Source organism: Corvus moneduloides, chromosome 1 (assembly GCF_009650955.1).
Source record: "Corvus moneduloides isolate bCorMon1 chromosome 1, bCorMon1.pri, whole genome shotgun sequence".
NCBI classification, from domain to species: domain Eukaryota; kingdom Metazoa; phylum Chordata; class Aves; order Passeriformes; family Corvidae; genus Corvus; species Corvus moneduloides.
In genome coordinates, this window is record NC_045476.1 from 37,955,022 (window position 1) to 37,967,909 (window position 12,888).

A 12,888-nucleotide genomic window follows, 5' to 3' on the forward strand; every position below is an offset into this window, starting at 1 on the left:
AGCATGACACTGAGTGAATTCTAATGCCTCCTCATCATCCTGGCAGGAAACAGCCCTGCTCTGAGTGCGAAGGGCACTGGCATGGCACTGAGCCAGGGGATGTTGAGGCACTGTACCCAGACTGGAGTAGGATCCCCAGGGCCAGCTGCACTCTGCCTACCCCAAGCAAGGCCTTCCCTCTAACCCCTGTAAGTTTTTCTGTGTCCCTTATTTTGTGTCTCTTCCAGTACTTCTTCTGCTTCCTCCGACTCATCTGATGAGGAGTCACTGTCAGAGGAAGAGCTCGCGATGCTGAAGGAGCAGGTGGAGCAAAAGAAAAAACTGATTTCCACCATGAGGAACAAGCCCTGGAGGATGGTGAAGAAGCTCTCGGTGCTCAGGTACCCATCAAAATGGGTACTCCCACTCCTGAGGTCTCTCCTGGCTTGTGTGTTGTGTGTTGTCAGATGCACTTTGTCTTTCCTTGAAATTACATATTTGCTGCTCCTGTAATACCCCAGTATCAGGAAAAGTGACCGGCAGAACCTGGCCGGCATGTCTGCGTTCAAACAATCAGAGTTAAAATGTGGAATCTGATTTTCAGCCTCTGTAACCAAAGAACTGACAAAGTGCAAATCTGTTCAACTGATACCCATGGCCAGGTCATCCTACCCTCGTATTTAAAACCAAATGACTCACTACTGTCAGGCTACTTGTTAAAGTAAACTCCGTACCCTGGCTTGCTTATTCATGTCTTTTGTCAGACAGAAATCAGAGCAACACAGTGCCATGTTACTGCACAACCCTGAGATGGGGATGCTTGGAAAAAATGCTGTGTTAATTGCAGAGGTTTATGGAGCAAAGATAATTCTGCCACACAGCCCCTGATGAAGGTGGGAACAGCTCAGGCAGCAGCAGAGACCCCTTAGTGCAGGGCAACGGGGGACAGTGGAGCAGGGCAGACCAGGGAAATCAAAACCAATGGGTCAACAGGGAATGGCTCATAACAAGCCATTCCCATAGTGGGGCAATGATTCAGCTCCCAGCTCTACTGGTTAAGGATCCTCTGAAACCCCTTTCTATCAGGAGGGATTTCAAAATAGCATTTCAAATCATGCACAGACCTACAGCGAGTGGTGATGCCCCTGCTCTGTGTTTGCTGAGAGGTTGCTCAGAGCTGCAGGGACTGTGCTGTGAAGGCTGGCATTCACCATGTGTCTCTGCTCCTCTCTTTTATGCCCTGAAGCCCAAGACCTCTTCCATCTTCCAGTAAAATCAGAAATTGCGAACTCTGACAATTACTTCTGAAAATCTGGGTAAAGATCTATAATAGGGAAACTGTATTAAAGCAGCTTTTCCACCTTACAGGCATGCTATGAGCCTGAGCTCATAACAAATAAATTCTTACCACCCTAAAATTCCAAATTTTTTCAAGAAAAGAAAAAAAAAAAGAGCAAAGCAGTTATTCCTGATGCACTTTTTCCCTGTGGTGTAGGATCCTGACTAAAATTCTTCTTAGGATCATGTTTGATAATGTACCTCCATAGCTTCATCTTATTCCTGAATTATAGCAGTCATTACTACCTACTAATGAACCTAAACAAAACTTTTGCATTGCTTGGGCAGGGGTCTCCAGAAAGGCTCTCAGCATGCTGTACATTCATTAGTTAATTTTGGTTGCATAAACTCAACCCTGAGACAAGAAATTATTAGCCCAGATAAGGGGTGTAAAACACAAAGAGAGCAAAACAATATGTTCAAGACTTAGAAATCTCACTTTAGGGTTTCAAATGAAGTCACAGGTGATTTTCCTAAGATTACAGGCTGAACTAGCCAACTATTTATGCCAAGTGGAAGTTTGTCTTTCCCACAGGCTTAGGATGGCAAAAAACCTCCCAGCTCCTGAAATTTAATCTCTTCTCATTGGCAAGGCCAATATACAATATAATTTTATTCATGAGCTAAGCATACTTAGCATAACAGCATCTACCTAGACTACTTTCTCTATTTCCCTTAGAAATCCTGTTGTAAAACTAATTTCATTTTGCAGCTTGATTTTACTCCTGGCTAGTGTACACTCATTCCTTTGACACTGAGATTATTCCCTTGGGGGGTTTTCACATCTCTGATACTTATCTAGGGAGGTGTTCATGGAGGGAAATTCTGCATCCTCTTGGAGCTTATTTCACTAGGCAATGTTATTTTCATCTTGACCAATGCATCAGGAGAGAGAAATTGTAACAAGCATTCAGGCTGGGAGAGCTCTGCAGCAAGAGAAGTGGGCAGGCTTTTAGTTTGCACCCAGGGAGAAGTATGGAGCAAGATGTGGGGCACATCTCTACATGAACATGAGAGCTTTGGGGACCTGGGTGGGTGTCTGAGCTCTACATGGCAGAGAGCAGAGAGCAGGTAAGGAGAGACACCAAGCCCCCACCTTTGTTGCTTCATTGCCACTGGTGCAGGCAGGGGTGAAAAGTTAAGGACCCCCTTGCTATTTTAATAACCTGCTTGTTTGTTTTCCAATTAGGGAGGCACAAGATTTCGTAGAGAAGTTTGAAGGAGCTCTGGGAAAAGGAAAGGGCAAAAAATTGTATGCATATAAGATGATGATGGCGAAGGTGAGTGCTACAGTGATGTCAGGGAAAGGCTTGGATACTCAGTTACGTATTTAGCACATTTTTAGGTTTATTGACCTCTCTTTGGCAAAAGCAGCACAAGGAAATCAGAATCAAGGTTCCTACCCACATTCAAAAAAATAGTAGCTGACTTCGAATATATGACTATTGCAGAAAGAACAGGGGGAAATTTACCCCAAACTGAACCTCATTGTGACCTTTCCTGAAGCAAGGGAGGGTTTTCAGGAGCAGGGAAAACCATGGCTTTCTGGTTGCGATCTCCAAAACCTTGAGCTGTGAGAAGAGGTATCCCTAAAGGGGAAAGAGGCTCTGCCAAACTGTTGCACTACCCTTAGTCCTGTAAAATTTCATCTTCTCCAGTGACAAGGAGATAATAGGGAGAATGATGGCTGTGTTTTGAGACTGAAGTTGGTAGCCAAGTTGCATGTTGTCATGGAGACTATATTGAGAAGTGTAAAATGGAGCCAGACTTGAGATTATGAAATCAGTGGGAGTTTAGCTGCTGGCCTGGTGAGGAAAGATTCCAGCTCAGAGTTTTATCAAATTAAATTTTGTTTTAAATAGAGTTTATTCTGAACCAATTCTTTCAATCCAGATCCAGGTCTGAATTTACCACCCCTGTATAATCTGATGAATCCATAGCACAACTGCAGATTTCCAAAAGCCTGGAAAGGTTAAAATTCTTAAAACTCAAATCATAAAAGTGAACTCTTGGGCATGGGGGGATTTTGGATTGAAGTGAGTTTCTCAAATAGCCCAAAAGATAAGACCCAGACCAGAGTTCCTGCTTTGGGCTTTACACCCTCACCTAACCATGCTACCAAACTCTGATATTAGAAAGCCCTGCTTCAGAGAAGACCCCCATCTCTCATTGCTCGCTGCAATGTTGTCTTGTTTCAGAAATGGGTGAAATTCAAGAGAGACTTTGAAAATTTTAAAACTCAGTGCATACCCTGGGAGATGAAGATAAAGGAAGTGGAGAGTAAGTTGAAGTTGCTGTGCTGTGGCAGTGTGACATTTTGTAAGATCGCTTTGTCTTCATACAAACAATATTCCAGCTTCCTGGCCATCAGTGCCAAACAAGGAGCACACACCCCTGGCAGCTCCAGGTGTTGCTCTCTCCATCAGTTGTGGACACTGTTGGGAGGCTCATGGGAAATGTGTTGGGGAGGTTAAAAGGTTGCTGAGGACAGTTTAACCCTCCTAAACTCCTAACCATGAAATGTCTTCTGCTTTAAGGTCACTTTGGCTCCTCAGTTGCTTCCTACTTCATATTTCTGCGGTGGATGTATGGAGTAAATCTCGTCCTTTTTGGGTTAATATTTGGACTGGTTATAATTCCAGAGGTAAGTGCTTAGCTCTCCTTTCAGTAGTATCTTGCCCATTGCTTGACACAAACACGGCATTGACAGGACAAAGAAATGTCTTATAACAGGCATTGCTTTAGAAAAAGCCTGAGGACGATTGTTTACAAAGACTTACTGATGCAGGAGCAGAAGTTGCATTGGTATCAGGAGACCTAAAATGTTATCAAAGATCCTGCCCATCCAGCAGATGAAGCTGGGGCTCAACAATCTAATTCAAGGCTAGTTTTACATTTTGACTAAACTGAAAAATGTGACATTCCAAACCTAGACACAAGATCCAGTCTGCAAGAGCCACAAGAAATGTTTTTTGCTCTGAGAATAATTAAATACCCTCACTTTTGGGCCCTCTGGGGGGCATGACCATGGGGCAGCAGCCATGGCACAGCCCTTCAGGGAACCGACAATTTCCCAGCACTTTGCCAACATTTGCTTGGGAAATAACCCTATTTTGTACTTCCAATTCATATGATTCACAAGCAATTGTTTTATTTTTAGTTTTTCTATTTCTCACTCTTCTTGGAGAAGGAAAAGGATCTCATAGCCAACTTTATATGTTCGTTTATTGAAGAATTCTTTAATGTAGCCATTAAAGCTCTGGCTGAATTACTCAGTGCAGTATTTAAAGGCTGTGCAATCCACAGACAGTGGCATCTGTTCCGTTCAGCGCAGAATTTTATGGAGCAAAAATGCAGTGCAGAATCCCTCCTGAGGACCATGCTTTTGTTCTCTTTAATATGCTTGCTCACAATGTTGAAAGGGAAAGCTCAGTTTCCTTCCAGGATGAGGAGACATAACCATTAGCACTGAACAATACAAATGTGTTTGGTTAGGAACTCTGCATATGGCAGGAGCTTTCCTCTCTGAAGTGTGCACACTGTTACTCATTGCCTACTGAGCTGTTACGATACGGGGAGTAGCTGGGCAGTAAACATTTAATCATAAATTATTTTGAATGTAATTAGACAGCCCTAAAAAAATAAGTGATAGATGATATGCTAGGACCTTGCTAGGCTATGAATGCTAATGAGATATTTTGGTATAGGCACCAGTCAGCTTGTAAATATAATAACTCTCCATAGCCCTTGGCATTCTCTGTCTGGACTCCAGCTGCTACTCCAGCTGCAAGACCTGCTTTGCATGGTGCCATCAGGACAGGCTGTGCCATGAAAACTATTCTTTGCATCTTTTTGTCATATATTTTTTTCCCCAACCTAATTGCCATTTACCTCACCTTGAGAACATCTTTCAATTCAGGACTGAAAAATACAAATTATATTTCAAGCTTGACCTGGTGCTCTTGACTTCTCTCAGAGGAGGAGCTCTGCATAACTAGATGAAGCTAATCCCTTTACTGCATTAGAACCATGAAGTTCAAGCAAAGAACTCCTTGATAAACTAAGGACGTTTCAACTGGAGCTGTTCATGAAAGGATACAGTTTCCCAAAAAATACTTCCTGTGCAATGAATGCGGCCAGGGAAAGGGAAGTCCTCTGGTTATTTGGGTGAAATTAATACTAAATATTAACAATAAATTTTAAAATGTGTATTAATAAATATATGTAATACTAAGTATTAATATATGTAAGTGATACTAAATAACAATAAATGAAATTAATGCTAAGCAGTTTTTAAAAACTGCTGCTCTAGTATTAAGAAATGAAATATATATTGAAATCAACAGAAAAGGAAGACAAACCAAAAGCAAATGAGAACAGACTCGTTAAGAAATAAAACCTGTTAAAAACTCCTTGGTGCTTTATACTACATATGCATCACTGTTATTAATGTTCTCCAGGTCCTGATGGGAATGCCATATGGGAGTATGCCAAGGAAAACTGTACCCCGGGCTGAGCAAGCAACTGCTATGGATTTTTCAGTTCTTTGGGATTTTGAGGTAAGCACACAAGTGTTAATCATAAAAGATCAGTTGAATACCTTCTAAAACCCCTCAGAAGTTAGTGGTGCTACAAGGATGAATTTGTTCCAAGATAAGCCAGCAGAGCACCTATTTCTTCCAGAAGAAGTCTGGGAAGTCTTTTGTTGCAACAAAGCCTTGGCAGGTGCTGAGATTTCTGGCCAAAACAGCATGTACACATGCAGACACCTGCATATGGATTTGAGCCACTTTCATATACAAATGTGCTGGCTGGTATATGTCACATGTGTGTAGACACAAAAGCCATTTTGCTTCCAGCTGGAAAGGCAGCAAGCACCCAGGTGAAAGGCTGGAGCTGCTCCAAACCAGACAGCCAGAAAGAGACTCCAAGCTGCAGACCCCCTTCACAAGCAGGGAGCACTTTGCCAGACCACTGAAAGTGATTGGGAAGGGGATTGCTCCCCACGTCCCTGCCCTGCCTGAAATGTTTACATGAGCCAGAAGCAGGAACCAAAGTTTAGGACTTGCACCCCCAGGAAAATCCCAAGTTTCCAGCCATCTCTGGGTGCTTGCCTGCAGCACCCATTCACCTCCCACCCCAGTTACTTTGAAGATTTAAGCCAAAGGGATTAAGTGGTTTTAGATGTTTTTAGCCCAAGAAAAGATATGTGAAAGGGGCGTAGATTTTCTGATGTAACAAATACCTTGGGATCTGACTTTCAAAATTGTTACTTCTGGAAATATTTTTTTAGTGCTTGTCAGCGCTGGCCCACATGCTACAAGCACAGGACCCACTCCTGTAATAAACCCCTTTGCAATTTCCTTAGCTTAAAAAAAACCCAAACAAACACCAACCTAATAAAAAACAAACAAACAAAGCTACTTTGTTGTAAACCAGATTATTTAAACTAATTTATTAATAAGGCTTCAAATACTGGTGTCCAGGAACCTACCAGGGCCAGGCCTTCCTTTACCCTCTCATTGTCTGCTAAGGATCCTGTTAACTCTTCCTCTTCCAGCACTTTCCCCCACTGCCAGAATCCAAAATTCAGAGGTGAATTAGGGACATTTTTAATAGGAGTGTAAGGAATGAAAAGCTCATTTGAGCCGTGCAGTGTAAAAATACAACTGGCAGCATTCAAACTCATTAAGCCAGAAGAAAAAAAAAAGCAAAATAAGACTCCAAAACAAACAAAAAAACCTGACGGAGTGTTGATGAAATGCAGCTGCTGATTTTCTCTGGGAGACCATAAGTAATAGACCTATCAGTAAGGAAACGTGCCTCTGGATGAAGCTGTATTCTTCCAGGAAGTGTTTCCTCCTATGAGATGCCAGTCTCCTGCCTCTGGCTTGGTACACACATCTACATTCCCCTGCTGTCACTGAGGTGTTGATCCTCTGAACCCCTCTGCCATACAGGTCCCCATCCAGTACCCATTCCCTTGCTGTCTGACATCAGGGAGCAATCATTCCAGCTTGAGAAGCATCTCCAGGTATGGGGCAACACTGTACACCAATACCCTCTGCAGCCAGGAGATGTTAAACGAAGCCCTTTGCAGAGGTTTGCCCTTTGAAAATGCATAGAGGCTTATTCCAGCATGCTCCACAGGAGAGGTGCAGGGCAGAAATATATATCAGGGTAGGCATAAATGAAGAGTCAATGCTACTATCCTGAAAAATACCTTTCAAGAGAGAGGAGCTGGAGAAATGTATGCTTCGGCAGCAAGGAGGTCACATCATGGATATCTAGAGGAGCAGAAAGGAATAAATCTCAGTTGGACACCAGACACCATGTGTCACAAATGGAGTTTAAAGAATATACAGGATGATGTGAGCAGAGAAACTCCTTTTTCAGTCCTTGGCATCTGATGAATCAAAAAGACAAAGGTTTGGAATTACAACCTGAGAAACAAACTTCACTAGTGCCTTCCACGGACCTTGTATTTTACAAGGCTTTTTTCCACCACACCTCTCCAGCAGACATTGTGTGTAACAGGCTACGAGCCCCAAGCAGCCATGCTGTGGTGTGCCAGCCACAGGCTTGCTGCACTGTTAGAAACACACCCGGAGTGGTCCTGGACCTGCAGCACTGCACTTTGTGAAGGGCAAAAAAGCAGCTCCCATGGCACCTGGGGACACCAAGGCTTTTTATGAGGTTAGGAGTAAAAAGCCTAGAGTTTTGGGAGAGCACAGTTTAACTGATTAACTGAAGGTGGTCAAACGCTTCAAGAAAGGCCCAGAAAGCTCATGAGATCTCCATCCCTAGAGATTTTCAAAGCTCAGCTGGACACAGCACCAAGCCATAACACTTCCTTTTGCAATTGGCTCTGCTTTGAGCAGGGGGCTTGACTAGACAGCCTCCACAAGCCCTTTCACATGTAAACCATGCAGTGTCTCTAAACAAGAGCCATTACACGGGCTCTGGTACGAGCTTCAAGTTCTATCTTTTCCAAAGGCTTGATCAGAGGGGAGCATGCTCAACTATCATGGCCAGACTGATTAAGTACACTTAACTTAGGAGCTGAAGGGCAAGGGACAAAAAGTAGAGAAGTACAATGTGCAGTGATAGACATCAACTTGGATGGGATATGACAGAAAAACAGGGAGAGATTGCTAACGCAGATTAGGTGATCTGCACACTCGTTGAGTGCCTAACAGACTGCACAGCAAAAAGTACATTTACTTGAGACAACATGGTTGATACTGTGTCTGAGCTCCGCTTTCCACTGGAAAGTAATGCTTTGATTTCACTCTTTAGTTATATTTGCTCTGCAGGCAGCAGCTGGTAAAAGGAACTAAATCTGCAAGGTACTGAGCATCAGCTGCCTCCTACCTGAAAGGAAAAGTTTCATATCATGGTGGGAAGGCCCTTTGCTACAGCATTTCTACAAGATCTGAGTGTTTGATTATTGTCTTAGAGAAGCAGGTGAGCTACAAGCACAAAGAGAAATAAGGATGTTTTTCTGGGAGGGATGAAAAAGTGATGGATCAAAACTACATCTTAGTTTTAAGCTACTATCCTCTGACATGCTCATGCCATCTTCCCTCTCTTAGGAAGATAAACTCTTAAGAAGATGGCACTCAAAGGTGCCAGGGCAGCAAACAGACAAGAATGAGACCCTAAAAACTTTTCCAAGTTGATTTTCCTTGTTCTAAATCTTCCATTTTCTCTAGAAACCCCTTCCCTGCAGAAGAAAAGCTGCACAGCTCACACAGGATTGCTTTTGCTTTACCTCCAGGGCTACATCAAATACTCAGCACTCTTTTATGGCTACTACAACAACCAGAGGACAATCGGCTGGTTGAAATACAGGCTGCCAATGGCATATTTCATGGTTGGGATCAGCGTGTTTGGCTACAGCCTGATGGTTGTTATAAGATCGTAAGTGCAGCTGACATTGCTCCCTCTGCAAAATCCACCCAGATGTGTCTCACAGCTGGGTTCCCCTCCATGGGCACCCAGACTTGGTCCAGCCTTGGCTGGATGGCAGGGGGAATGTAGGCAAAGGGGGTCTGTGTGCCTGCTGTTTTCATGCATGTAGCCTCTCTGTCCACCACCCTGGCTCTGGTGGGCTGGGGGGACTTGAGCACTGCCCTGCCTCGTCTGTGTACTCATGTGCACTATTTTGAACCTCTCCTACTCCAGCCATCTTCTTCCTTCTCCTCCTCTCCAGATCACTTTAACCCTTCCTCCAACATTACTACAGGGCCATCAAACAGGTAGATTTCGTACATGAAGGAGGATTTTACTTGCAGTAAATTTCAAAGGTTCCTTTTGCATGCTTTCATTGCAAAATAAATATTCCTGAATGCCAACATGGGTCCCACAGATGGTGCAAGGGTTGCAGAAAAGAGCCAAGTGCTACTAGACTGTATTTGTTGAGTCCCTAAACAAATCAGTGCAGTTTAAAAGTGGCCACAATTTCTGTGCCCCTTGTGCACTTTCCCCAAACACCAGTGAGGCTCCCACAGCATCCTCAGGGTACTGAGGTTGCAGCCAAAGCACTTGTCAGTGCTGTAATGGTCTCTGCAAAGCTAAAAATAAAAAAATAAGCTCCTCTATCTCTCCCTGAAGGACACACCATGAAAAGGTCTTCCTTTCTTTGGAAGAAAGAATAAGCCCATGGATTTGTATTGCTTGCTGAAGCAGGCCATATTGCTGTGCAGCAGAAAGAGCCTCTTGAGCCTTTGGCTGGAGTGGGACATGGGGATTTGCTGTACATTTGCCATGAAACTGAAGCATCTGTTGTCTTGCCTTCCTTGAGGGACTAGTGCTAGGAACTCTAGGGGGACTTAGAGAAGGATTTCAGGGATCAAATAATAGAGAGGAAACAGCAGAAGCCATATCTGCTCCTATGCTGATTAAGAAGAATAAGCCTTTTTCTCTCCCTGCATGACTTGCTGCAAGCTCTTTGGCTTCAGCACTGTGCAGCAAGTGAAGTCTCACTAAAGCTTTGTGCTGCAGTGGGTGTAGTGGACAGCACCAGGGAGTTTTGACTAAATTTAACTAACTAAAGGTAGCCATAATCATATACTGCAGCCTAGGACCCGGAAGCACCATAAATAGACTTTCTTCATGCACCAGCTGGAGGAAGCAATCTTTAACATCCTTAATCACCTATGCTAGTTTTTCTCTATACCACTATTTTTAATAGAAGACCTGTGTAGCCCTGAAGACACCATTTGACAGTTCAGTCCTCCTCAGACCTAAAGTCCAATGGCCCATGTCACTCATTCCCAAACCCCAAGAATGGTCGCCCCACTCCATCTTACCCACCGGCAATCCCAAGCTTTGCAAAGCTGAAGGATATGAGGTGGCTCTGTGGAACTCTGTCTGACCCTGCCACTGCACACGCCCTTACGCAGGATGGCACGCAATGCCAACGAAAGCACAGCAGATGGGGACGATGACAACTTCATTTTCAGCTGGAAAATGTTCACCAGCTGGGACTACCTCATTGGCAACCCAGAGACAGCAGACAACAAGTTTGCATCCATCACCACCAGCTTCAAGGTAAACTTGAAACTTAGCTTTCCCCTACCTGTTCCTCCCCAGCACCTACAAATGGCAGAGATTTAAGGGGAAATCTGGATACCTGCTCCGCATCTCTCCATATGAGCAGGGCATGGTGCTGATCCATGGCAGCTCCAACTTCTGTGACCCGCTTCCCCTAAATCCCTTTTTTCAGATGTTAAAAGAATTTGTATTAATTTGGAGTGCAGTTCTCTTGGGATATGTCAGGCTCTTTGCCATTTGATACCTTTCAGTCAAACCAGAACGCCTGTATGAAGCTTAGTTTGAATTTAACCAAAACTACCAAGTTGGATATAGCCAGAGTAGAAGAAGATTGCATTTCATAGGGTGAAAAAAACTTGTGATGTCACCTTATGCTTGGTGCTTCAAGATATCCATTCCAATTTCTTGAGAACCCCTGTTTTTTTCAGGAGTCTATTGTAGATGAGCAAGAAAGCAACAAGGATGAGAATATCCACCTGAGGAGGTTCCTGCGGGTTTTGGCCAATGTCCTCATCATATGCTGCTTGTGTGGGAGTGGCTACCTCATTTATTTCGTGGTGAAACGCTCCCAGACATTTTCTAAAATGCAAAACGCTGGGTGGTATGAAAGAAATGAGGTGAGAAAGCTTTGCTTCCAGTTTTCTGCTGGGATAATTTTCTTTGAACATCAGCATAATCATTGCCACAGGTTGAGGACAGCATCCAAGACAGAGGGATTCCCTAGCAGGGCCCAAGAGTCCCCTTCAGTACCTTTGCACTTGTTGCAGCTGCAATGCACATTGATCTCACTGAAAGTTCCTAGGGAAAATTAACAATTCCTGCAGAGAAGGGAAAATATTCTTATAATAAATCACTAGAAAAGTTAATGGCTTTTCAGCACTTTCAACACCAACCACCATCTTAAGTTGTATATTAACACTTACAAACTCAGTTGTACCAGAAAGCTCTCTGGGTGTTAGAAATGTCCATAATTCATAACTCTAAAATCAAATCTTTGTCATCCACCTTGAATTATGGGAATAAAATTTTAGGATGTACAAAAAAATTTCAATTGTCGAGGTTTTCTGTGTCTGATTTTGGAATGAGAAGTTCAAATCTTTAAGCTCTTTCGACCTATGGAAAGGTTTACTTTCAATGTCTACAATATTATCATGTATTTATATTTCAAAGCCAAATTAAATTCAAAGCAATGCATTTTCACAATTCCTTCAGAGAACTTCAGAAAGATGGCACTTGCTTACGAAATGCTTTGATTTATCACTATGGAATTTTCCCAAAGAAAAAAATCATACTTAAAAAAAAAAGTTTAATGTCTGACCCTTTCCTGGTGATAATGTGAGATCTGAATGAATACAGCCCTGGGTACTGTTACTTCTCTTGGAAAGAAAAGCACAAAGAAGAGACCTGTGAATCAGAGACTCCCTGTACCTGTACAGACACAGTCTCCCACAGGCCAATGGGACCTGTAGGGCTGTAAAAAAGTTTAGAGCCTGTAAGTCATGCCTGAGCTAACCTTGACTGGCCAATGACCTCGTTGACCACAGTGCAACTTAGTTTCTGGCATGAAAAAGAGGAACAAAAATACCACTAGGACATATTATCTTGAGCTGCAAAACTGAGTTTTTGATGTGTTTCCATTCAAGTCTGTAAATGCCTACTGCAAAAACAAAGGTGCTGAACGTGGAAAATAAACATTAGCATTGACTAATTATCTTTATGCACACAAGCCAAGACTTGTGCTTCCTCTGAAACTAAAATAAGAACGTTGGAGCTGATGCAAGCACTACTGTAAGGTACTTGAGGAACCTAAATATTCATGAGTCTGGACTGACAGGGAACAAATTCTTTAGAGCTCATCCCTTTGAGATAAGAGCAAAAGTGCTCCTGCAAGAGCAAGTTGTGCAACCTGGCCCTGAAGTCTGACACTGCTGCCTACATGCTAAGCAAAGCCAGAATCTGAGTTTGCTTTGACTCCCTCCCCTTTATAAATCCCTCAGAAATATCCAACCAGTT

General features: G+C 43.2%; 1 protein-coding gene across 1 annotated transcript in view; it reads left to right on the top strand.

Annotated features, from left to right (window-relative positions):
* TMC2 (transmembrane channel like 2) overlaps window positions 1-12,888 on the top strand; it is a 32,512-nt gene that overhangs the window by 3,485 nt on the left and 16,139 nt on the right. The window contains exons 4-11 of the mRNA XM_032106183.1: window positions 228-380; window positions 2,507-2,597; window positions 3,516-3,597; window positions 3,855-3,961; window positions 5,778-5,876; window positions 9,098-9,240; window positions 10,725-10,872; window positions 11,304-11,492. Coding sequence (XP_031962074.1) covers window positions 228-380; window positions 2,507-2,597; window positions 3,516-3,597; window positions 3,855-3,961; window positions 5,778-5,876; window positions 9,098-9,240; window positions 10,725-10,872; window positions 11,304-11,492 — 1,012 coding nt within the window. The remainder of the gene's footprint in view (window positions 1-227; window positions 381-2,506; window positions 2,598-3,515; window positions 3,598-3,854; window positions 3,962-5,777; window positions 5,877-9,097; window positions 9,241-10,724; window positions 10,873-11,303; window positions 11,493-12,888) is intronic.